The sequence below is a fragment of the Sus scrofa genome, chromosome 13, assembly GCF_054392235.1.
Source record: "Sus scrofa isolate SSC_HxYL_T2T_F1_AM1 chromosome 13, Sscrofa_HxYL_maternal_Yorkshire_Landrace_v2.0, whole genome shotgun sequence".
Lineage (NCBI taxonomy): Eukaryota > Metazoa > Chordata > Mammalia > Artiodactyla > Suidae > Sus > Sus scrofa.
The window spans coordinates 24,985,197-25,011,085 of NC_139395.1; the positions used below are offsets into that span (position 1 = coordinate 24,985,197).

At 38.5% G+C, this 25,889-nt stretch overlaps 1 protein-coding gene across 5 annotated transcripts in view; it reads left to right on the plus strand.

Annotated features, from left to right (window-relative positions):
* Positions 1-25,889, plus strand: part of UBE2E2 (ubiquitin conjugating enzyme E2 E2) — a 383,225-nt gene that overhangs the window by 227,732 nt on the left and 129,604 nt on the right. Inside the window, exons 4-5 of one of the 5 annotated variants that reach the window (XR_014822495.1) lie at positions 6,911-7,000; positions 13,798-13,923. Coding sequence is in view for 1 of the 2 variants with exons in the window: in XM_021068634.2 (XP_020924293.2) it covers positions 6,911-7,000 (90 nt within the window). In the remaining variant the exon portion in view is untranslated. 5 annotated transcript variants of the gene reach the window in all.

Below are 25,889 nucleotides of genomic sequence, written 5' to 3' on the forward strand. Positions count from 1 at the left end.
CTTAGTTCTCATTACTCTAATTTAGGATAAATGGTACCTTTTTAATTAATTAATGTTTTAAAATTGTGGACTGCAAGGTGCCATAAAGTGAAAATTACCATTTATTTGAATCAACACTCGTCATGTGTTAAAAGGCAGAATAAAAGGAAAAACCAAAAATTGTAACGAATAGTATCAGCATTTAAACACAGATTTCCAAAAATAATTGTCACATTAGACTTTAAATGGACTTTGGCTGAGATGATTTTTAATCTTTTAAATATTTAGAAGGCTTTTTATTATACAACTGTATAGCTCAATGTGCCAGTTATACCTTTTTGTGGGTAAATGACTGCTGTAAATCTCTGCCCAGCTCTAATATGTTCTCATTTCCTCTTTACTTTCTTATCCCAAGAAGGATAATATTTGAGAATAATGCTTTCTATTACTCTGTCCCAGTTTAGTGGTAGCTTTCTCATTTTTGAATATTTCTTATTCAGTTAAAGATAACTTAAATGCTTTGAGGAGCCCTTCCCTGTGCCACCCTATAGGCATGGTTTACATATAGATTCATTTCCAGGTAACAGTAACATACAGACTAATTTTCTGCTACTTTTTTCTCACAATTCACAATGAAATTAATAAACTCTAAGTATGGTCCTATAAGAATAGACATTGTTTGATTTCATGATAAAAAATTCTTTATTAGGCTGCAACTGAAAATACTAAACACTGTATTTTCAGCATTTGATGCCTTTAACAGGTCCCCTATTCATATTATAAGATGTTAATTGAAGCAAAAAATAAAAATTTCTGATAGTAGACTAGTACTGCATGTTTATTCTTTCAACCAGTAATGACTGAGTTTCACTCTCTGTGTTACCAGGCCTCTGAGATACGGCAGTGAACCAAATAAAATCTTGTTCTCAAGACTGTATCTTTTCCACCAACTGAATTGCTATGTTATTGATTTACTCCCTTATAGAGAACTAGGGTAGCTTCGTGAAAGTAAACAAAAACATCGTAAGTTCATACCCTAAAAAAAGAAAAACTTGAAAAGTCAGCTGATTACATCCTCTCATATGTGAAGTTGGAGTCCTGTTTGGTTTTAGATAAATGGTGATGAAGTTCTTGGAGTGTTTTAATGAACTATTAATGCAGATGAATGTTCTGGACTAAGGTCAACAGTGAAGTATATGTTTTTGAGCATCATCTGGCACTATACATTGGTTTAAAAATTTTTGAAAACCAAATTGATACAGATTTATACTGGCTGATGACATCTTATTGGCTATAATTAACATTTAGAATATGTGGTATCTGAATGTTGAAAATACCATGCAATATTAAGGAATCAAGAAAATGATTTGTCTTTATGGCTTTAAAAAAAGAACATGTGTATATATGTGTGTGTATATATATATATGTACATATATATGTATGTATGAATGGGTCACTGCTATGCAGCAGAAATTGTCAGAACATTGTAAATCAACCATAATAAAAAAATAAAAAATAAAAAAATTAACGCTGAGCTATGTTATGTTTTTGTGTAATACTCACAAACTGTTCAGCCCAAGTAAAAGATAGACTTAACAGAGTAAGAGTAAATGAAATATCTGACCCATCAGTAGTATGTAAATATGGGGAAATATATAGACTCCTTAGGAATGGTAAATTTTTTAAGCTACTTTGTTTGTAAGGATAAAAGAAAATTTTCCCTTTTTTTCCCTCACTTACGTTTAAGATAAATCCTCAGTGTTATATTTAACTACTTATAATACAATGGAAACCCTTTTCTTTGAACATATAAGCATAAAGATTTCCAATAATCTGCAGCTAATATGCATTGTATGAAGCTAATAGATTGGACAGAACACTGCTGCTGCTTGAGTCCAAGTTAATAGTTTTGAGATCAGCCGATTATACACTTAACTACAGTGTATGAGCAGTGGGTGTTGTGCTTATTTTTATTACAAGCTCCATCATTGTGCTTACAACATGTTAAGTAATCTGAGCTCATGCTTAAATATATATTGAATGTGGTAGCCAAGGAGCTATGTTTAAAAGGTATGTTTAAAAAAAATGTCTCAAGGTGACATTCACTTGCTTACTGGGTAACATAACCTGGATGATGGTTTACCTCAGACTTTATAATAAGTAGTAATATTTCAGTATCAAGCTAGAATTCTGAAGAGGATGACGTTCACATCCCCCAGTGAGACAGTTATGCATTGGCCCTACTAAACTAGCCAAAATCTAAAGTCAAAAACTAAAAAGACAAAAAAAAAAAAAAAAAAAAAAAAATTTGGAGTTCCCATCGTGGTGCAGTGGTTAACGAGTCCAACTAGGAACCATGAGGTTGTGGGTTCAATCCCTGGCCTTGCTCAGTGGGTACAGGATCTGGCGTTGCCGTGAGCTGTGGTATAGGTTGCAGACGCAGCTCGCATCCCGCGTTGCTGTGGCTCTGGCGTAGGCTGGTGGCTATGGCTCCAATTTGACCCCTAGCCTGGGAACCTCCATATGCTGCAGAAGCGCCCTAGAAAGGGCAAAAAGACTAAATAAATAAATAAAGTCAAAAACTTATTAGTACCAAAAAAGGACACCTCGAAATGATCACCCCGTCATGTGTCCAAAAGGATCTTCCATATATTGCTAAAGTCTCACCCCCTTCCTAGTTCTAAAATTTCATTTTAATATGATTATATATGATACATGTTTTATCACTTTCCTCCTCTCCAAATACATAAGTACACAAACTAGTGTAAGTTGTGTAATTACATAACAATTGAAAGGAAACATGGATCCCTCAAGGTGTGTGTTTAAACAAATTGAGATGTGATAGGAAGAAAAAATCTGAAGAAATTCTGCCAGAGTTAAGCTCCATTTCCCCCCTTATCCTATATCTGGAGCAACCAGATTTTTCGTTTGTTTAAAAATAAAGCATTTGCACATAGAATGTTAGCTTATTAAAAAAGCCTTTTACTACTGTTAATTGCTACGTTATTTACATCTCAAGATTTACACAAAGTACAGTTCAACCAACTGTTTAGTATCTTGAAAGCAGTTTCGTGTCTACTTTCATGATTTGCCCAAAAGTCTTGCAGATACTCCTTGGGTTCCTTTTGGTAGTAGCTGGAATTGGGATGTTATCATTTCTAATGAGCCAGATTGTGCTTTAACCAAAGCTGGCCAATCTGTCGTTTATATCCCCACCTGTTGTTTCACTGGGACTTTGATGGGTGTTAAGTCAGTTGTGGCAGTGCAGAGGCGGTTGCAGAGTGGGGCTGGTCCTGGACCCAACCATGGGTCTAGCCCTGACTGCACTGCTGGACTCCATGCTCCCAATAGGGTGCAAGATGAACATCATTCATCCTCTTCCACAGAATGAAAAGCTCGAAGGGGAAAGTTAAGTGACTGGCCTGAGGTCTGAGTCACACATCCAGGAAGTGGCTGTTTTGATCATCTCTTCATCTCTTTGAGAAGATGATTCCTGCCATAGTGTTGTGGGGGTCGAACACACTCGACCCAGCACTTGCAAGATGAGATGGACAGCTTCAAGGAGGCCCTGCGGACTTACAGGGGAGCTGCACCTGTGAACAAAGTGACCAGCCAGAGGCTGTGGGAGGCAGGCTTGGTGGTACGAAGGTAGCGAGGTATCCCTAGTCCCCACCGAAGGATGTGATTGGCTTCTTCAAATGGTCCTGCAAGCCAGCAGGGGACTGAGCCAGTTCCTTAGGGATAGGCAGGAAGGCACCTGGGCCCTTTGGTAAGGAGGGCCGGGATGGGAGGGTAGCCAGCAGATAGGTATTCAAGGCCTTCTTGGTTTTACCAGATGTCAAGATGTCACATAACATTGAACCTTGACTTTGCGTATTTACATCACAGTGGCCAAACCAGGATTCTAATTATATACTTTCTGATTCCCTGACCATGTTTGTTCCACTGTTGCATGGCATTTCTTCCCCTTGCTAGGATCATAGATGAACATTAGTAACTAAATACTTTCCTATCTCTGGGCATTTCTTAGTCGTGTTGTCTTATGAATTTATATACTGTTATCTGTTGTATTCTCACAAGATACTAGAGTACTCCCATTTGGGAAGGAATTTGAGAACTTGTTTTCCTTTTAAAGGAAATTTGAATATAAGTCCTAATTGTATCTTGATTTAGAGTTTTCTTCTTCACAGAGAAAATTTTTTTCTTTCGAGAATTCTGCCCTCCCTTCCCCAGATAAAATCTTATTTCCCCATATTCCATTGTTGTTATTAGAACTTTTTTATTCTCCCTTCACAGCCATTCAGCTAGCCTCCCCCAAGTCTGGAATGCCCTCTTCCTCCAAATGCATCTCCTACATTAGACCTTTTCAGCTACTCCTGCACATGGTGACATTCTTATACCGTGGGCTGAATACTGCAAGAAATATTATACAACCTAAGAGATGGTTCCTGCTATTGAGACTTTTAGTGTAGAGAACAAGAAATTAGGATTGCACAGTGCAGAGGTAAATAAGTACACATCCAACTTCGTGCTCAGGCCCCCAACGCCATCCATGAGCTGGCTTCTGCCTGCCTGTACAGCCTCCTTCTCTGCTGGATTTCCTCCCTTTCGTTTGACTCTGTTCACAGTGGCCTTCTCCCTGCTTCTCATCTTCTGCTTCTCCATGTTGTTACTCAGCCTGGAATTCTCTTCCTTTCAAGTCTGGCTCTTTTTCTTCTTTCAAGCCTCTTCCCAAGTATTACCTCTAAAGACACTTGCTTGACCATGCTACCCAAAGTTGACCCTCTTGACTGTTCCAAGCTTAGTGATTCCCTGATCAGTCTCTTACTATCTAAGTGGTTTTTTTCAAGGCATTTCATTCCTCTGTGCCACAGTTTGCTAATCTGTAAAATGGGAACATTTTAATGGATCAGGTTGTTGTGAGAGTTAAATACATGAGTATATGTAAAGTGCTAATTATAAGTCCCTTGGTACATAGTGAGCACTCAGTAAACACAGTTTCTAATCCTTATCATTAAGCGTTAAAAAGTAGCATAACCCATCAGAATTACCTATGGCACAGTGGGCTAAGGATCCAGTATTGTCACTGCTGTGGTTCCAGTTGCTGCTGCAGCACAGATTCAATCCCTGGCCTAGGAGTTTCTGCTTTCTGCAGGCACGTGTGCGCGCGCTCGCACACACACGTACATACATATACACACACACACATTAACATAACCCATGAATGCTCCAAGAACTGAGAAAGGGAAGAAATCCTCAAAACCCTTTGTTACCACAAAAGCCATTTTGTGAAGGTGGAATTGGATGTCATTGTATCTATATAGAGACTTGATCGTTTCCCACAGTCCTCCTCCTCTGGATTTCCGTAGTTCTTTTGGTTTTCCTCCCATGATCCTGACCTTGATATTCCTTGTGTTAGCACTGCATGTGTGTTCTCACCAAAGGTGTGGTTGTGCATTTCTGCATCCTAGCACCATTGTGCTCAGCATGCTGAATAAGTGACCACATACTTGATCAGTATAGAAAACACGCGGAGAGATGCCATGAAACCAGCAAGTTTAAGAACAGTCACTGTGAGCAGGTGGATATGGTAGGAGCACAGGGACTCCAGAGATCAGTTACTGGAAATAATCTGGGGGACATACTATTTAGGGGGTCTCACTTGGTTATAGGGTCAGTTTAACTCAACTGAAGAACATCATTTCATGCCAGTCTCTGATCTAAGAGTGTGGGACCATAAGCACAAACTGATATGCATTCCCTTGAAGCATTTGCAGTGGATTCAGATGGGACTGGAGTGGAGAGAAGCAGGAATGATGTTCCAGGCACGCTCCAGAAAGGGCACAGGAGGAAGCACAGGGTGGACAAGGTCCAGGAATTCAGTTTGTCTAGAAAAAAAAAGGTTTCCTTGTTCTAGAGCAAGAGGAAAAAAGATTGAAGCAATGCACCCAAAATTTTGGAGAATTTAGGGTACCAGGACTAGAACATGGGCTTTATTCTGTAGACGTCTAGAAGCCTGTGGATGGTCTGAACAAAAGATTGGCAGAAGCAGTACTCAAAATTGAATAACACGTCTTTTCTCTGGTATTACAAATTCCTAGTTTGAAAAGATTTGGATAAAAAGGGACAAATCTCAGCTCACACGTCAGGCACTTTTAGTAGTTGTACAGTTTTGGTACTAAGTAAATTCTATAGCACAGTGACAGGAAGTTGATGACAGGCAGCCTTTAGCTCTTAGTCATGTCCTTGATATTTAAAGTATTAAAATTGTCCTTTTCACTAGAGTTTATGCATGGTGAGTTTGATATACTCTTGAAATATTTATGAAACTAGTTATTGTGCATGTGGCCTATCCCACATGTAAATGGAAGAGAAACTTACCATAGTTCATAAATTGAAATATTTGGTTTCAGCTATACTCAGATTGAAACCATAAAAGAATCAGAATGACTATAGTTCTCTGATTGTCAGATTTACCACCATAGCTACAAATTTCCTAACTACTACATCTTAGGATTCATGTAAGGTTTGTAGCTTCTTTGCAAGCATGTTTGAATATTCACCACATCACACAATTATTGTTTTTGTCTTTCTTTTAAGGAAAACGTGATATTATTACATTTGTCCCCAAATAATTGAAAGTCAAATTATTTTCATACACAACGAAATTTGGTAAGAGTACAAGATTTAGAGTAACAACGGAGTAACACTTAAAAATAGGTTGATCAAAAGAAATATTTTCTATTTCTTGACACATTGAGTTTTTGGTGCTTTGCTTTGTATATGTGATTTAAAAATAATAATAAGCCTATTATTTTAATAGGATATTTCTGTGAATAATCAGAGACTCTGTCCCCTAGTGAACATTATAGAAGGAAGCCACGTGACTGAATTCCTTACTAATTGGTTGTCACCTATTGTTACTTGGCAGATGCCGGAATCCTCGGAGTAGAAGGATACAGAGTGTGTCATATCACCTGTGCCAGAAAATACTGCCAGACTCAGAGGCACCCTCCCCCAGGTCTGAACCCTGGAATTGTGCTAGGGATTCTCGCGGATCAATGTTAGGGTTAAGGTAGATCTGGGAAATGAAATTAGAATTTTAAGGGAGCCTTGGTGCTGGCCAGCTGCCCAAAGCCTCTAACACCCCAGAGATTATGAGAGGGAATCTTGGGAGATCTGGAGTGAATTATACACACTCTTACCATGAATGTTCTCCAGCCTGTCTTCTTAGCAGCTGCCTAAAGCACTTTGCAACCCCCATCATATGACTCCAGCTTTTGAAAATGGAAAGATAGACTTTTATTTTAAGGTGCTATAGTGGGAGCTCCCGCTGTGGCAAAACAGAATCAGCAGTGGCTTGAGAGTGCTGGGATGCGGGTTCAATTCCTGACCCAGCACAGTGGATTCGGCACTGCTGTGGCTTACTTCGCAGCTGCGGCTCGGATATGTGTGCCATGGAGCAGCCAAAAATAAAAAGGTGTTAACATCTTCAGCCAAGATGCCTTGTATTGCCCAGCCACCTCCCACAATCCGAATGTATGATTCAAGTACCATGGTACGTTCAGTGATTTGCCCAGTTTATGTTTAACCTGAATAGTCTGAGGCTGCCATGGCTTTAAAGCCTTCCTTATCTCAACAGGTTATCTGAATAAGCCACCAGTGGAGCCAGAAAATCTATATTTATTAATCCTAGACATTCTTATCCTTTTTGATAAATTGTTAATAAGTTTTAAAATAATGACGTGCATTATTTCCACATTAGCATTTATACCTCAGACTCTAACAGACCAAGAGTTTATGCTATGTGAACAGAAATATATTAACATCAAAAGAGAACACTGTATTTCTTGATAGAAAGGAAGTGGTCACAGCTCAAGTCAGCCAAACAAATCTGTCAAAGCTTTGAAATGTAGAGCCGTTAGGTGAGATACTGAGATAAAAGGTAAAATAAGATCAGCCTAAATGTTTCAGTCTGGTTAAGTTGATTTGTATGCGACTGATAAATTTCACTATTAGTAGAATAGTTTTCAGATATTAAATAACTATAGAGAGTTGAGTTATTGTTTGACTTGGATTTTTGTAGAAGGCTCTTGCTACCATTTTGTTGCCCTCCTTCCTTTCCTGTTCTCCCTAGAACTGGCCCTTGCTGACCCCCAGCAGAACAGTTGGATATTTAAATCCTGAGACTCGCTCATAGTTAGACAGGCCAGTAGTTTGCTGATACAAGCCCAGGGAATTTGAAACACCTAGAGGCTGTTATCAAAAACATTTACTGCTGACATTTTAGTTATTAGAATTCAATAAACCCTTTGGAGACTGAGCTCATTGTAAAAATGTTGGGATTTTTAGGCCAACTCTCAAGCCTCTGAAGTCACCTGGCTTGGCAGTGTGTCAGTTGGGTATTCTGAAGCATCAAATGAAACCTAAACTAACTCTGGTATTGGCAGGTAGCCTCCATGCCTGTCAGTCAGTTAGAATTGTTGGAATACCATCCATCTACTTAAGCCTGATTCAGAAAACTGGAGAAGGAAAGCTTAACGTGCAGAGGTCATGCCGTCATCTCTCAGCAGGGAAGCAAACAGTTGTGTTCTTGCAGAAAAGCCCACTAATGTGTTTCTGATGTGTATGTGCCCAGAGGAGGCCCCCAACACTGCTGATCAGTGTCACTGATTGTAGCTTATTTTTAAGTCATGTGTTCAATACAGCTTTTTGGCATTGTTTTTGAAAGGCAGTTATTAATTGTATAACACTTGAGGCAATATTATGAGTTAAAATTTAAATATGTCATGTTTTTTAATTACCAAAAACAGTGACAGAAAAGAAAACTCTTCACTTGGGTCGTTTGAAACACTTGTATGTATTTACCGATGCTGTGACATTTATGTTCAAGAATATTTCATATTTATTTAAGAACCTTAAGAATGAGATTACAAAGCATTGCTTTGTAATTTAAACTGAAGATTCCCAGTGTTCCAATTGTTAGTTAGAATTTAAAGTTCCATGACTTTTATACTGCTAATTTATAACTTTAGATTTAAATGTAGCCTGCGTAATGCATGTTTTGAAAAGGAAACCTGTCTGAAAGTTAAAAGAAAAACGTAAGTATATTTTAATAAAGACATGGAATGTTGTTACACTTGTTAAATATTAATAACAGTGGGATTAGGGATATTGACTGAAATAGGAAATTAGGGTGAAAATCGGTGAACTGATTTTTTTTTCATTGAATTAAACTAAAAGTTTTAGTGAACTAAAGAAGAATACCACTAAATTTAAAAAATTCTGTGACTCATATATAGAAGTAATTTTTAAAAGTTTAAGGACCTCTTGCAACACAAGTTGACATCATTTCATATCTGCAGCCATTGTGATAAATTCTGAGTATGAAGGAAGATTTGTTTTCTGATCCTAGGTGTTCATAAAGACATATAAAGCATTTTTATGAACCTTCATGTCCTCCTGTGTGTAAGGAAGCAAATTTTGCTATGAAATGTAGTTTTAAGTATGCTAAAGTGCCTTACTCGGGGAGCTGAGCTTTCTGTGTTTTTTTCTACATCTTCTTAACAAAGCTTGTGTTACAAGCCTTTCTCTTTTTTTTTATATCTAAGCTTTTTTCATCTAAAAAAAAAATCTTTAAAAGGGCAGAATTTTGTAAATTGATAACTTAGCCACGAGATCATCCTCTCCTCAGTGTGTATCCCCACCAGTTTGCCATCCAGGGAGACAGAGGTGGGGTCTGCTCTCTGGTTCCTTCATATTTCCACATTTTGTCTGGAGTTTCCCCCCTACACCCCAGAGGAATGTGGTTTGAAAAAACGTCCTCCACCACACTTTTATTTGCATATTATTTAATTTTCTTTGATAATGCATCATATCAAATAGCTGTCACAACCAGGAACTAAAGTAATTACAAACCAACATCTCCTTCTGCATGCCCTAGTAAAGCCCCTTGCAGTAACAGCAGTACTTACCAGTTTTCCATCCACCTCTCTGGCCAGTGCACATCGTATCTAGCCACGGATCGGCCAAGTGTTAGGCCTTCTCTTCCCATTCTGTCTCCCTCTCTGAGTGATCTCAGCTCTGCCTGTGGCTTCACTCCCCACCTCTGAGCACCAAAGCAGTGACCTCTTGGATATATCATAAAGACATCGCTACCATCAGGTTCATCTCGGCTGAGGTTCCCCAGGAAAAAAAGACCCTGAAGCAGCAAGCTCTGTGCCATTACTTCATTGGGGGATAGAATCCCAAGAGGGAAGAAGGACCAGGAGAGTGTGGTTTGGTGGGAGGGAGAGCCCATATGTGTGAGGTGCTGAGTTGTCTCCCACTGGCCAACCCTGTAAGATCATACCCCGGGCTGTCCTAAGATGGTGCATTGTGGAAGGAGGAAGAATTTTTCCACTAGTTCCTGTCTCCTGTTGTTCAGAAGTTTCTCTACATAGTACCGTCTCCATACCCCCAGCCAGTTAATGGGATGGTGTGAAAGTGGGGACCCAAAGCCATAGCAACACAGACGCCATGGAGTGAGAGGCAAGGGCTGCCCCCAGGCGTGAGCACCGCACTGTCACAATATACCCAGGTGACACTAGTACTGATGAAAGAGCTAAAATAGGACGGGGAGGTGTGAGAACCTCAAGTGGTCCATTGATGAGTCCAAGATGGTCTGCCCTTCACCACTCAGATCCACCATGCCTTGCATCATAGCTTCCATACTATAGCATGGGCCTCTGCTTTTGTCAGGGTCAGATACCCTCACTTCCTCCCTGAGACCAGAGATACAAGTGCAGTCAGAACCTGAGTCCCCTGCCACAATCACCTGCAAGAGGCCTGAGGTGAGAGAAGAAACAAACCACAGTTTTTGCTGCTACAGCCGACCCCCCAGAGACCAGAACTGTTACTCAGCATCACCTGCTACTGCCTGTTCACATTTCCTTCACCAGTGGCAGATTTGCCTGATTTGAATTGCTTGCCAGATGGGTTGACCCAGATCATCTTCATTCTGAGTCTTAGTTGCCTTGTTGTTGTTGAGCCATAGTTGCTGATCCAGAAAAGTTCTTTGCAGAGTTCGCTTGGTGGCTCAGCAAGTTAAGAATCTGTCATTGTCACTGCTTCGGCCTGGGCCCTGCCGTGGCACAGGTTTGATCACTGGCTCCAGAACCTCCACATGCCTGCAGGCAAGGCCAAAAAATAGAGAATTTAAGAAATTTCTTAGTTTTAGTTTACTTTAGCAATCTTTTTATTTCTTTTTGTGTGTGTGTGTTTGTCTTTTTAGGGCCACACTCCTGCAGCATGTGGAAGTTCCCAGGTGAGGGGTCGAATCGGAGCTATAGCTGCCAGCCTATGCCACAGCCACTGCAACACCAGATCCGAGCCACATCTGTGACCTACACCACAGCTCACAGCAACCTTAACCCTCTGAGGGGAGCCACGGATTAAACCTGCATCCTCATGGATCCTAGTTGGCTTCTTTACCATTGAGCCACAATGGGAACTCCCATCAATCTTTAAATTTCTTAGTTGTTCATAAGGTAATAGCTTATCATCATTCTGCAGTCAGTGAAGAATGGTGTTATACAGTGGTCTTCTGGGTCTCTCTTGACATAGATGGCATCCTGTGTGAATCAGAAAGTGGGCATTTCCTTCTCCAGGCCACCCTTGCAGCCAAGGTGTGAGGTATGAGGACACCAGCCCCTCTACCCACTGTCTTTGGGAAGGGAATCCAGCAGTACCATGTGTAGCAGCTTCAGCTGGCCTAAGTTTTATAAAGAATAATTTCCAAGTCCATGATTTTCTTTTCTGTGGAAAGGTGCATATGTATGTGTAACTGGGTCACCACTCTGTACAGGAGAAAAAATAAAAGTTTTTTTTTAAAAAAAAAATAATTTCATCTCAGAATTTGCAACAGAACATTCTGCATAGTTTCTGGCTTGCTCTCCTGTTTTTGAACGGTGTGATTTGGAGGAAAGGCTGTAGGAGAAGTGACTCTATTGCAGAGTGAATATCATTCAGAAAAATAAGTTGCTATTTTTAAAAATCGTTCTCTTTAAGGCAGTTTTTCCTAATGGAGAAGCCCATTGTGAAGAAGTTTTTATCTGGGGGTATCAGGGTGTCTCTGGGCAGACAGGAAGTCTAGCAGAATTTAATTTTGATTGAGGCTGTCCGGGTCAGTGACCTCATAATCTTTTCAGAATGAAGCTCTGGCCGTGAAGCATTCCAATCTCACTCCTAGGAACTTTGGTCAGTGCCTGAAAGGCTTGTCTGCCTTTGATGTTTGATGGAGATCTTTATATTTATGTCAGTGTTTTTGTTGGACCGTAGAGACCCTGGAACTTCTTTTCACATCGATTGTGTCCAAATTTTAATTTTTACAACCTTCCCTTGCTGCCAAAGCAAAGGAATTTACCCACTACAATTTAGATTTTGAAGACAATTAGGAGATGGTCTACTAAATTCGTATGTTTAATGCATGGCCTGCCATGAGGACAGTGATAAGAAACTAATCAAGAAGGATATTAGTTGTGGGAAACAGTCAACTAACATGAAGTACTTGGATTCTCTAGATACCTTCTAACGATCTGAAACGCCTTTCTATTGTTATGAATTGGAAGGTTTATAATTTATGTTTTAGGTTTATAGTTTATAATCAAATATATCATCTAATTTTATGTAAAATAGCTTTTCCTGCTTATGATTCCTTTCTCCACTGTAGTGCAAAGTGCAGTTTGTAATAACCTGACCTGCAATTGCTGTCTGGGAGCCTAGGTAATTATAAGAGATTAGAGGGGAAAGCTGCAATTTAAGAGATTAGGCGAGGTAAATCAGGCAGAACCAGGATCTGTGGTACCTGATGCAAAAAAATAATGTCTTCCAGCGCACAGCTCCCGCTTACTTCTTCCTACATCTCAGCGTTCATTCACCACAGGCTGAAACTGTCTCATCTTTTCAGTGCCTTTTAGGGATGTGATGTTATCCATTATCCAAAGGAATCAGTAGTGTTCTGTTAAATTGGGCCTCTAACCTTACTGCCCCAAAGTATGTCATTATAAAATATACCAGCCAAAAGGGTTTGAACTGGAGAAATTTAGGGTCACTCTTGCAGTTTCAGCGTGTCAGTAGAGATGCCCCACCATTGGCGTGCCTGTTGCAGCTAAAACCGTGAAAATGCTTATCCCGTCCTAGTAGAAACCATTTAGTGAAGGAAGGCATTCGTGGGAGATTTTTATTGTTAGCCATGTTGTTAGACATCAACAAACTGCTTACATGGATTTCTTAAAATTTGTTGAAAAAAAACAACAAATCCTTGTTTCTTTTGACCACTGCATCGCCTTTAATTACCACCAAATCCCGGAATGGTCAGAAGTACGTGGATGGAATTCAAACATTTGCTTCTCGTTTTTAACTCTAAGTTTAAAAGTTTGGGTGGGGTGAGAATGAGGAGCTGTGAAATTTTGTGACTTTTTATCATATCCAGTTATATTTTCTCTTTCTACCACTGCCCATTACTGATAATTGAAAAACCAAATTATCATAATTTTTTTATCTTGATTGGGAAAACTGTCACCTGGTTCCATCAATCTTTTCATTATGTGACTAGATATAAGGATGTAACAGTTCCAGTAATGCTGCCGGTAATTTTTCCTGGGAGACGGAGGGGCAGGGAGAATGATCACACAATTGTGGTTTATCAGTTCTACGAGTTTATCTCATATAACCCTGTTTTGAGTTAACTGAATAATCCAGTAAGCAGCATTTTAGTATCTCATAGAGGGAAAGACTCAAAGCTGGCTAACAATGAAATTTCCCATTTTTCACTGGCAGGAACCCCAGCCCCATAATGGGGAAGGTCCCACCAGTGCGAAGGCCCCACATGGGGACCCGTCCCTAGTGAGGACATGTACCCCTGAAGAGGAGTACCCCTGGCCGCTGGCCCACGCCACCCTGCACGTGAGTACAGCAACAGCGTTGAGGACCCCGGAAGGTGTTCCGTTTCTTGGTGGCCGTTTGTCTGATGTGAGAATTGGCCAGACCCTCTTCTTCTGCATCCTCTTTAGCATTTCAGGAAAGTAGATGTAGGCCTCCTTTGTATCCCTCTGCTTCCTCTTTTGCAAAATTTTTTGTAAGATGTTTTTTTTTTCCATTATAGTTGGTTTACAGTGTTCTGTCAATTTCTACTGTATAGCAAAGTGACCCAGTCATATGTGTGTATATGTCTATATGTGTGATATATGTACAGATATATACACACACTCATTCTTTTTCTCACAGTATTCTCCATCATGTTCCATCACAAGTGACTAGCTGTTGTTCCTTGTGCTAGACAGCAGGATCTCATTGCTTAGCCACTCCAGATGCAGTAATTTGCATCTGCTAACCCCAAACTCCCAGTCCATCCCACTCACCCCACTCCCCCTCTGCAACCACAAGTCTGTTCCCCAAGTCCATGAGTATGCTTCTTTTCTGTAGAAAAGTTCATTTGTGCTGTATATTAGATTCCACTCTTTTGCAAATTGAATAGAAATTATTTGATTAAGAGGTTAGGGCTATTGGTTAAGACTCAGGGTAAATGGTATTAGCTGGACAGTCTGTTGCTACCTAGAGCAGTGCTGTTCAAGAGAACATTCTGTAGTAAAGAAAATGTTCTCTGTGTGTACTTTCCAATACAGTAACCACTAACCCCATGCTGAGTACTCGAAATGTGCAGCTAAGAAATTCAGTGTTTAATTGAATTGAATTTAAATTAATTTAAATTGTATTCTCCCTGTGTGACTAGTGGCTACTCAGTTGGACAGCAAAGGCCTCCATTTAATGTTGTGTGCCTGAGACATCTGGCCTCCTCGAACATTTCTGCAGATATACCTATTTCCATTTCTTTAATAACCTGGAAAATTTTCCTTGTGTTATATTCATTACTCTATGTATGATTTGCTAACAGTAAGAAAATACTTAAAAATTCTCATTTCAAAATTTATTCACCCGTATTGCCCTTATGTAGTTTTAATTACTTTATGGTATTAAGAATTAAGAATTATTCAGTCTTAAAATTATGAAGTAATATCTATTTAAATATCCCAGCTTTATTTTCTTCTTTACACGTTTTAATTTGCAACTTCAATATATACGTAAAAGTAATTACACACATTAAAATAACTTTCCCATGTTATTATTCCTTTTTTAAATGAGACTATAAAATATCCTACATTAGTACAGTATGTGCAGTGTTTACCAAAGTATTAAATTTAGCATTTACTCATTATAATACAGTACTTATAAAAGTTTCAAAGTTTGGTTCTGATAGGTGGGTTACTGAAATTACAGCTTAATTACATTTAGAGTTTTAACTGCTAGATTAAATGTCCCTCCACTATTGAGCTATCATTAAAAATTGCTACATCGTAAGATGTTAATAAGGTAAATTATGTCCCAGGTATATGGAAACTTTCTGTACTATCTGTACAATTTTTCTGTAAATCTAAAACTTTTTAAAATTTATTTTTAAAAATTGCTTACATCAAACTTTGTCATGCTCTCTGTTTGTTAATTTAGCTGTGTATGCATCTAGAATAAGAATCATCAGATCAGCAATGGGTAGCACTTACATAAGTGTTATGACATAGCAACTTCAGAATATCCCTGAGAGATAATGTTATCATAATTTTACAAATGAGGAAGCTGAGGCATGGAATACAGAGTAATTGGGCCAAGGGGACCTAGCTGGTCAGTGGCAGGACCAGAATTTGAGCGTAGCAAGTCAAGACTTTTAACCACTACACTGCATTACCTCTTAAGGAATCTTGATTATGCAATATAAGATTTATTTTCTCTGCTATCAATGTAGCAAGACAAATTTTCCACTGTAAGAATTCTGAAACAATGGTAATAAATTTTCTACAACTTGAAAAGCATAGATACATGCTCTATTTCTGCTACAGTGATTCAGACTTTATTTTTTATGCAATGGTTCTTTATCTTTGAGTAAGGGATATACCTACTTCATATTCTCTTGACAAGAAATATTCTATGTTAGTGGGGTTTTTAAAAGTTGACGTTTGGAGTTCCCGTCGTGGCGCAGCGGTTAACAAATCCGACTAGGAACCATGAGGTTGCGGGTTTGATCCCTGCCCTTGCTCAGTGGGTTAACAATCTGGCGTTGCCATGAGCTGTGGTGTAGGTCGCAGACTCAGCTCGGATCCCGCATTGCTGTGGCTGTGGTGTAGGCTGGCAGCTACAGCTCTGATTCGACCCCTAGCCTGGGAACCTCCATATGCCATGGGAGCAGCCCAAGAAATGGCAAAAAGACAAAAAAGAAAAAAGAAAAAAAAAAGTTGATGTTTGCTTCATTAAGATAGCGATGAAGAATGAAAAAAATAAAGCGGGCAGTACCCAAAGGGCCGGGGGAGTGGATGTGGTTGGTTATCTCATAAAGACAAAGTTTTTATGAGGCTAAATTTTTAAGGAACTTAGAATAATTTGTGGCACAGTATTTTATTATTACAGTGTTATTTTACCATTTTCTTATCACAGTGCTTTATTTTACCATATGTCTGGTTATGCTATTGTCCCTGCACATTAAATTACAAATCTTCAATTGCTGAAATTTAAATATGGGAAAGGTTACTGGTAAAATTTTAGCGTTTCTTCGAGGTGTTTTTGTGGACCTGGGAAAGTATTTCTTTGGCTGAAAATAGGGAAGAAAAAAGATGGAGTTTGTTGAATAGTTCAGAAGTTGTTTCATGTGGAATACATTGGTTCATTTACTTACATAAGTGTATATGTATCTATGCATTGGCGAGTACATTAAACAACATGGCATATCCAGCTGTTGCCTGGGTTTAACATCAAGCAAGAGACTCAGTGTGAACTGTGTCTAGTCAACAAGAGACACAATGTGAAATGCTTTAAGGAACTTGAATCATAAATAGCTGGCAATTCTTACTGAGTCATTCCTCTTCTGTTCGTGTACACACTTGGGAACTGATAGGCAATCCTCTTTTGCAAATTAAACTTGGAAGACGATGCTTTCTTGCTAAGAATGTATATTATTCAATATCTAGTAAAGTTTTTGTGAAAACGTAGAAAGTTCAGGGTAAAAGGCCATGTTTGCAAAATAAGGACAATTTAAACTCCAGTACACACTGACCAATTTTTAGGTTAAAATTGTTGATTTAGAATGACATCCTAGCTTGATCTTGTTGTCTTTATCAGGCCAGGTGATTCGTGTTACCTAAGGTTGACTGAGTTGCTACCGCATAATTCTGTGATGGGCAAAGAAGTGAGGCATTGTCCCTGGGAAAATGACATTTAATGCTATCATTTTTAAAGGACAGTGTGTGGCGAGGGATCTGGTAAGACTGGTGGGGGTCGGGGGGGGGGGGGGCTTGAAAGGACCATATTTATTCCAAAATGCCTGCAATCAAACTTCTAGCCTTAAAATGGACAAGTTCTTTTTATGTCATTGGGTTCTTTTCTCCACCGCATAAAGCACACCCTTTTGCTCAAATAGCAACAACTATGGTCTGGATTTCCCAGAACAAGCCAACTTACTGGTATTTCATCCTATTTTTTCCATAAGTGCACTTGTACCGCTTAGACCATATGTCCCATTTTTTTTTTAATATCGTATTTAGAAAAAAATGACTATTATACAAAATAAATGTAGGTAAGGTTTGGGGAGAATATTTTGCATTGGAAGGTAACGAAAATATATGTAAGACTTCGTTATCTAAGTTTGAATCTGCTTTTCTGTAATTGGTAAGTGCTACCTTTGGTAGAGTATCCTGATTTAAGTGTGTCAGTTAAATCAACCTGGTTGGGGTATTTTCTGCGTTATTAAAAATAATGAGTTTTTTGTTAAAATGAACAGAGACTGTTTTAAATATATATTCTCAAGCTCTCAATGTGTTTCTGCTTTTCATAGTGCACAAAAAAGAAACTATATCTTTAACTTGTTTCTAAAGAGAGGATTGGTATGAATATGGTTTAAAGGAGGTTAAACAGAATAAATACCCAAAGTATTAACAAAAGAAAAGCCAAGATGAAAGTTTTATCATACTTTTACATATTCACTTCTCATTTTAAAATATATACATTATATATGAGAGTTGTTAAGAGTAAATCATGAGTTCTCATTGCAAGAAAAAAATTTTTCTATTTCATTAATTTTGTGTCTGCGATGGATATTCACTAAATTTATTGTGTTAATAATTTCATAATGCATATAAGTCAAATTATTGTCCTTTACACCTTAAACTTATACAGTGCTGTATGTCAGTTATATCTCAATAAATCTGGAAGGAAAAAATAAACTTTTTAAATTATTACAAATATCAGATGACTAGAACTGGTAGTTTGGGGATTTAAAAAGTCCGTTTATATGCCTGAGTCCGGAAAGGGAGTCATTGAAAATCCTAATAAAATGTAAATCAAGATAGTGCATGTAAGCCACTTTACAATGCAAAATAATAAAATTTTAATTATCAGTTTTCCTAATCATCTGCAACTGACAGGGCAAAACATGACAGCTTTCTTTCCAGGGTTTATTTACACATTGGCCAAAGAAGCATCTCTTAAGTGTTAGGTGTTATTGATAGCTTGTGGAACCTCTTCCTGAGTTTCTACAGTATTTTTTCAAAGAAGATGAAAGACTAAAAGCAAATATCCTAGAGGTCTGATGTAAAATAACCTAAAAGTACAGTTTTCTTTCTATAGTCTAGTTTCACAGTAGGGAGGCAGCAATTCTGAGATATTTCCAAATTGTGTAAAATTTTCATGCTAAGGTTCAGGCACTTGTTAGAATCATAAGCTAACAGAACCTGAAGAGAAGACTGAGTGTTTTACTTTGCTTAGTTTTATTCTATTTGGGGTTTTTTAATAAGCAAATAAATTTTTTAGATGCTTGTTAGTTGTTCTTAAATTTGATTTTAACACTTTGTAAGTGATTTTTCAAAAGTTTGTAGTATTTAAATGTAATAATTTACTTTTTCATACCATTTGTTTATTAGTTGTTCATTTGTAACAGATTATTAGAAAGCGCTTACTGTTTTTGAAGAAGAATGGTTGATTTTAAACGGCGCTACCCACAAAAGGAGCCCCTGTTGTACAAGCTGAGAGCTGAGTTAGACCTTTAAGGACATCTCATAGCTGAGTGCTTTCCATCTGCTCTCTGGAATCCCATTTATGTCTCATGTCCTACCTCATGTCTTCTTTCGTCTCAAAGAACTTGAGGACAGAAATTAGGGAATGAATTCCCAGAAAGCCTAAGACAACAGCACTGTAGGCTAGAGGAAGCCAGCAAGCAGGTGTCATAGGAGTGAGCATTCTTCATGGCTTCATCTACACACAGGACAGGGCGAACTGTTACCTCGTAAACCAGAGAGTACAAACCTTGTCCCACCTGCTGACAGGCTCATCTAACAGCTCTCTTTCAGGTATGGATAGTGTGCGAGTGTGCACACAAGAGAGACAGTGCTGTGTAAACACACCTAGAATAATAGCGCTGTGAAAGCTATATTTGAACTATGTGAAAATCTTAAGATGTCAGGCTTCTTAAACTGCATAAAATGCAAACACTAAAAACACTACCTTGCTTTAAGCTGTACAGTGTATTTACTAATCAAGCTGCAGTGGATCTCCAATTCTCAACACTGCACAGGAGATTTTAGAAACATTTTTGGTCCTCTTGGCTTCCATTTGGCAGTATTAACTTTGCTCCTTTATGGATGTCAGAGATTCTCACAGTCCTGGAGGCCGGGCATGGGGACCTGCTTCCAAGAGAAGCCAGAGAACTCTCTAGGAACAGCTTACGGCAGATTTGGGTTTCCCTTTTTTGGGGGAGAAGACCTGGTTGGGTTTCTAAAGGTTTCCTGACATGCAAGTTAAAGTAGAGCGAACAGAACTGTCAACAGAGCTGCGATTAAGCAATTCAGCTCCCTCACTTAACTGTGATAGCCAACTTAAATGCCAGTGGGAAATGCCTGTCATGCCTACCAAACAAGTAAATGTTAGTAAATTAAAAAGATAATCATGAATTGCCTATATTTTATGTGCAATCTGATTTAATAATTCAGATTCCATTGCATTTTTTGCAAATGGTGGTTTCAACTAGAACTCCCTTTGGATCCCATTTCCTGCCTTAACTATGGGGCCACACACATTGAAACTTAATACAGATCTTCTATGCTCACAAATTATTGACCCCTATTATGTTTTCAAAGCCTGCCAAATGCCTTTTTATTGTTTAAATAAGCAAATCTACTCAGGGGTTGTTCCATAAGGGCCAGCCGAGGCTCCTCAGACTGTTGCTCTTGACATTTGTTTCATCTTTGGGCGATCTTGTAGCTAATAGAACAGAATGACTTCTTTTCTTTCATAAACATTCTGGTCTTCTGCTCATAAACATTGACAAGGCAGATGTGACTAAGAAAGAAGAGGAATGCTAAGAACAAAAATTGTAACCCATACATATTTTGAATTACACCCTAAATTAGTTCAGTTGGCATTGAAGTCTCTGCTTAATTGATAAATTTTAGTTCTTCTCCAGCTTCTAATCATGAGTAAAAAAGTGAGTGGTAAAGGAAACATAACATTTTTACAACTGCAGACATAATTATGAAGCAACATATTAAATTAACCATAATATGAGGAGAGGGGAAAAAAGCAAATGCAGTTTTACCATAGGGGAGCTACATAAAAACCACTAAGACTTCTGCAGGAACCTTCCTTATTGCTAAGGGGTCTGCCAAACAAATTCAGCAAAAGAGCAAATTATGCATGCCTCCAGCCTTTGTAGATTGTAAAGGAAGCTTCTGGAAAAGGTCTGCTGGTGTAGAGAGCTATTTTGCCTGTCTTAATTCCATATTCGGCAGGACTTTTGTGATCTGTGAAAACCAAGGACCAGGATGAAGCCCGCTTCTCTCAGCCTACTTACTGTATAATGAGTCAGATGATTTTGTTAGGTTTAAATGTTCAAAAGAAAAAGAAAACACCATAACATTTACTTTATGCTAAACGTTTTATTCTGAATAGCTAAAAGGATTTCCCTCTCCCTGGTTTCAGATACTGTGAGTTTGGATTGGAGCGGGAATGGGGTGTCAGGTGCTTATCTTCAGTTTCTAGATAAGGAGTCCCTGGCAGGGAGGTTAAATGACCTAAGCTGGCTGTCGGGTTCATGGTTTTTGCTGGGCAGCAGCAACCCAGTGAATGGCACTTCCAGAGTTATTTTATGATTTGGACTAGATGTGATTGGTTGGCACTTAAAGCCACTGAGCTGCCTCTCAGAAGTAAGTCCCTTGGAGTTTGTGTGAAAGCCAGAGATACAAGATAAAGGCACTTCAGAAAACACTAGAGTTGAATTCAGAAGACCAAGGTTCAAGGCTCTGCTGAATCATGATCACCTCAGTGACTTTGCAGTCACTCTGCCTTTCTGGCTGCCCATGCAGGATGCTTATTGCAGAGGTGGTTTTTAGCCTAGTGTTCAGACTCAAAACCTGGCTCTACCTACCATCTCTTTCCTGTTTCCTCATGTATAAATTGGTAGTGGTACCTCCCTCTTATGTTATATGACACTCTCAAAATCTATATGATTTTGGTGGATAATAAGCTCTCTAGAGCTTCTTATTATTGTTACCATTATTGTTATTAGGATTAATGAGATGTTTGTTGGCATGCTGTAAACTTTCTTGATGTATGATCAGAGGAGATTAATTACGTAGATAAACATCTGTAAAATGGATGAGGATAATCTAAAGCTCTCTGGGAAGGAGAGATTATTTCCATCTGGGTGTTATAGGAGTATTCTTGAAAGAGGTGGTTTTTGAACTTGGCCGTAAAGGATGGTAAAAATTTGGGCATGCCTAGGCTGAAAGAATTGAAAGCAGGAAAGGATATTCCAAGGAGAAGCAGAAAGATGTGCTTTTGGTTTTGTTTGTTTGTTTGTTTGTTTTTTTGGTTGTTGTTTTGTTTTTTCATTTTCTAGATGTGGAAACAGGCTCTCACAGCAGAGATTGGTAGAAGGGGAGAACCAGTTGCACAAGCACTAAATTCCATGTCTATCCACAGACATAAACTGCCTCTGTTAGCTGAAACAGTGTCAAGTCCACCAACCATATAATTTACCCAAGGTTGCTTTCTCAAAACGTGTGCCATATTCAGAAGGACTGGAGAAACCACAGATGCCCCCATGTAAATCTAGCACCACTGCTGTGAATGGAACCCCAGACCCCCAAGTTGCTGGTGACGGTACCTTGGAAAGCAGCCACAAAGCAAATGCTCTGATTAACACTGTGCGTGACCTTCGCTCCATTTGCCAGTCAGTGGGTTTGCTAAGTAGTTTTGATTCAGATACTGTTATCCTTAGTTTATTGAAACTGACCAATAAATGAATATCAGATCTTAAAACTATACTGCAGTGTGTCCTTGATTCTTGACTCAAAGATATATATAAAAATAAGAAATAAGAATTTTTACATACTGATATTAGGAAATTATAAGTTCATAGTAGTCAAATAAAGGAGGCGTCTTTTCAGAGACCATCATATTCTGAATAATTTTCTCCTTACCATGAGTATCATTTCCTTTTAAAAGAAGTTTTAATATGAATAAAATATCATGCCTTGCATTTATTATTGTCTTAATTGATATAATAAGCCACAAGAGCTTGTGTTTTTCCATCAAATCTCCAAGGCATATATTTCTTATATTAGCAGAATCTAGTCTGTTTCCCATGATTGTGGTATTGCAAATTTGTTACATTTTAAGTATGAAGTTAACATATTTTTACTTGAAATGGCTTGATTATGTTGCATATTCTGGGAACTCACAATGCTCCAATAAAACTGTTACCTCAACAATAAAATGACTATATGATGTGACATTTATATTAAATGTGATTTTCATCTACTGTGTAGGGTTTTCTGAAATTATAACAAACTGTAATTCCATCCATTTCTGGTTGCATTATAAACTTGGGAGTGAACTGAAGTGATTTGTCATAAATACCCCACTATGGGATTTATTTGGAATACAGAATACCATATTTTTCATTTTTAATAATACAAGATTAGCATCATTCAGTATGAAATATTATATTGTTATACAGCATAATTCAAAATGTCTCCCTGTTGCTGTCACTGTAGTATATTGATTTCCACTTGATGTCTTCATTGACTAACATTTTCTCTACTTTTTATTTTGCTTATTCTCAATACTGTTAAGAACTGTGTGTGAATATATGCCATTGTTACCAACATGTATAGAGAACTTCTCTTAGCATTTTGGAGTTGAAGTAGTATTTTCAAGCTGCCAGTCTTAAGTAAGACGCAGGCTTAAAATGCCAATTCTCACTATGTGGTAAGAAATGCCAGAGATGATTAAATTTACTTTAAAAGACCAGTGAATCTCCACCTTGTTCTCATTGAAAGTTTTTATTCAGCTACACAGATGTATGATAATATATGAGAAAAAACTGCAGCTTCACACAGCTTATGTTTGCTCTGTGTGGTCCGCAGTGAGTCCTCAGGTTCCTGCCCCCCGGCTCTGGGAGTTCTCACCATCTTGCCCTACTCCTCATCACTAGGTACACCCCAGTCTAGACGGGCAGGAGGAAGTGGGTAGAGTCAGAGATAGGACAAAATATCAATGATACCTGGGCACTGCTAGGTTAAGGAAGGAATAAGACCAGTTCTAGGCCAAATGTCAACATGGAAAACTTGCTTTTGATGCTCTCCTGCCTCATCTTTTGTATCCCTCATTATCTCCTATACTCTTCTCTCTCCACGTTTGATAGAAGAGTTCCTTTACAGCAATAGGGTAACTGTTAGAATCAGGGACTCTGGAGCCACTTATCAACAGTGTGGCCTTGAGCAAGTTATTGAACCTCTCTGTGCTTCATTTCCTTGTCTGTAAAACTGGGATGGTGTGTAATAGTATCCCATCATGATTGGCATGTAAAGTATATGTAACAGTGCCTGGCACATAGGACACAATATAATAAGGTATTCTTTTTGCAAATTAGATGGTTAAAGCTATCTACAGGGAAGATGCCATAGACACAGAGGAGGGGCTCAATAAATACTGCATTTACTAAGTGTTCCATTCCTGAAAGACCTGCCTTTTTTGTTCACAGTAATTGGCAGAATTCTAGGCAACTTGGAATTAGGAAGGAGAACCTAAGTCTGTAACCTAGATGCCCAAATCAGTTTAACTTCTCACATCACTGTAAGCCATGAGGGATCCAAGACCCAGTGTCTACCGCAGATGAAGTCCTCCTAGGAATTGGAGTAGTCATAATCCTCTCCATTTAGGCCATGGGACCCTCGTGCCAGTGACTTGAAATGCCCTGAGCTCCTGGGTCCCTCGATGTGACATGTCTGTGGAGGGCCTCAGAGTAGCTCCTGCGTCTGATGAGTTGCTGTCTTCCCTCCCCATTGTTGCTGTTGTTTTAATCTTTGGCTGGCTTTTAAAAAATGGTACATAAACTGCTTATTATTTCTTCTTAATTACTACCCAGCATAACATAGCAACCATTGGCTACATCATTATGTTTCAGACTAAACCTATTTCAGATTTATTTCAATACAGTTATAAACTCCTTCATGCTGAGTGGTTGTCATTTACTGTAACATAACCTGGTTTTCTGTTTTCAACTCAGAAGAATCAGTGGAGTCAATGCTAGCCATTTTCATGACGCCAATTTCAATAATTATTAAAGATCATAATATTCTTGATAAAATGTACAGAACATATGAAGAGTGGCATTGGGCTTCGTTGAAAAATAGCATGTTTGCCTATCACATGTCACTGTTGTGGTCATTTGATCACCTCCGATGGTCTAAAATCCTGGAGTACATTTAGCAGACAATCAACAGCTGTCGTGGAGGAGCTTAGCCTGGTAACAGCACAAGGGAACAGTCATCTGTGATTGTAATGAGGACAGTCTTTGAAGGGTAAGCCAGAAACTGACCTGTGAGGTCAGCAATATTGTCACCATGTTTTGTGTAGATGATAGATTGTTTAAATCCACTATTTAAATATACGTAGTAGTTTTTTCCAGGGAGACAAAGCCAACATCTTACCTTTTGTGAAAACAGCTTAGTTACACCACTATGTAATTGCAGCGCTCTAGAATAACTCCACTCTAGAATAACTCCACTCTAGACCAGTAAGTCACCTAGCAAGGATGTCTGTTTAACATCTGAATAACCAACTATCAAGATAAGTGTTTACATTTATTTTTAGGGCCTTCACGGCACAGCATACTATTCTAAACCTAATAAGGATGGAGAGAGAGAGCTGTCTATGCATACATTAGAATCAATTTAGAATTTTTACTGTGCTAAAAATTACTTTGTAAATTCTGCTTGAATCCAAAGCAAAACAAATTAACAATCCTCTTGAATCAGTATTTATGTGCATTTCTTTATTAAGTGTGAAACAAGGAGAACTTATTAGAGGCAGAGTTGGCGTAGTGAAAAGTACTTCTCCAGTTACTGTAATTGTGGGGTAATTAAGTAACCTTTCTGAACTTCAGTTTCCTTATCTATAAAATGTGAGTAATCCTTGTAGTGCTTACTTCTTAAGGTTTGTGGTGGGAGTCAAATGAGATAATAGGTGAGAAAATAATTCATTAATTACCAAGTGTTTTTCCAATATACATATGTGAAGTCAAATATGGCAGTTAGCAATATGGGTTTAAAGATTATGGCTGTACATCTTCATCTTAGAAAATCATACCTAACATCCTCTGAGAAGCAAGGATAATGTAACCCAAGCTTTCACTGATGCTCAAATTTTCATCTTAAATTTTTACCTCATTGAAAGGATGCTGCTGCTTCATAGAACTGTTGGCTAACATTTACTGATTTCTTACTGTTATTCCACATACTATTTTTACTCTTCATGTATTATTTCTATATGCA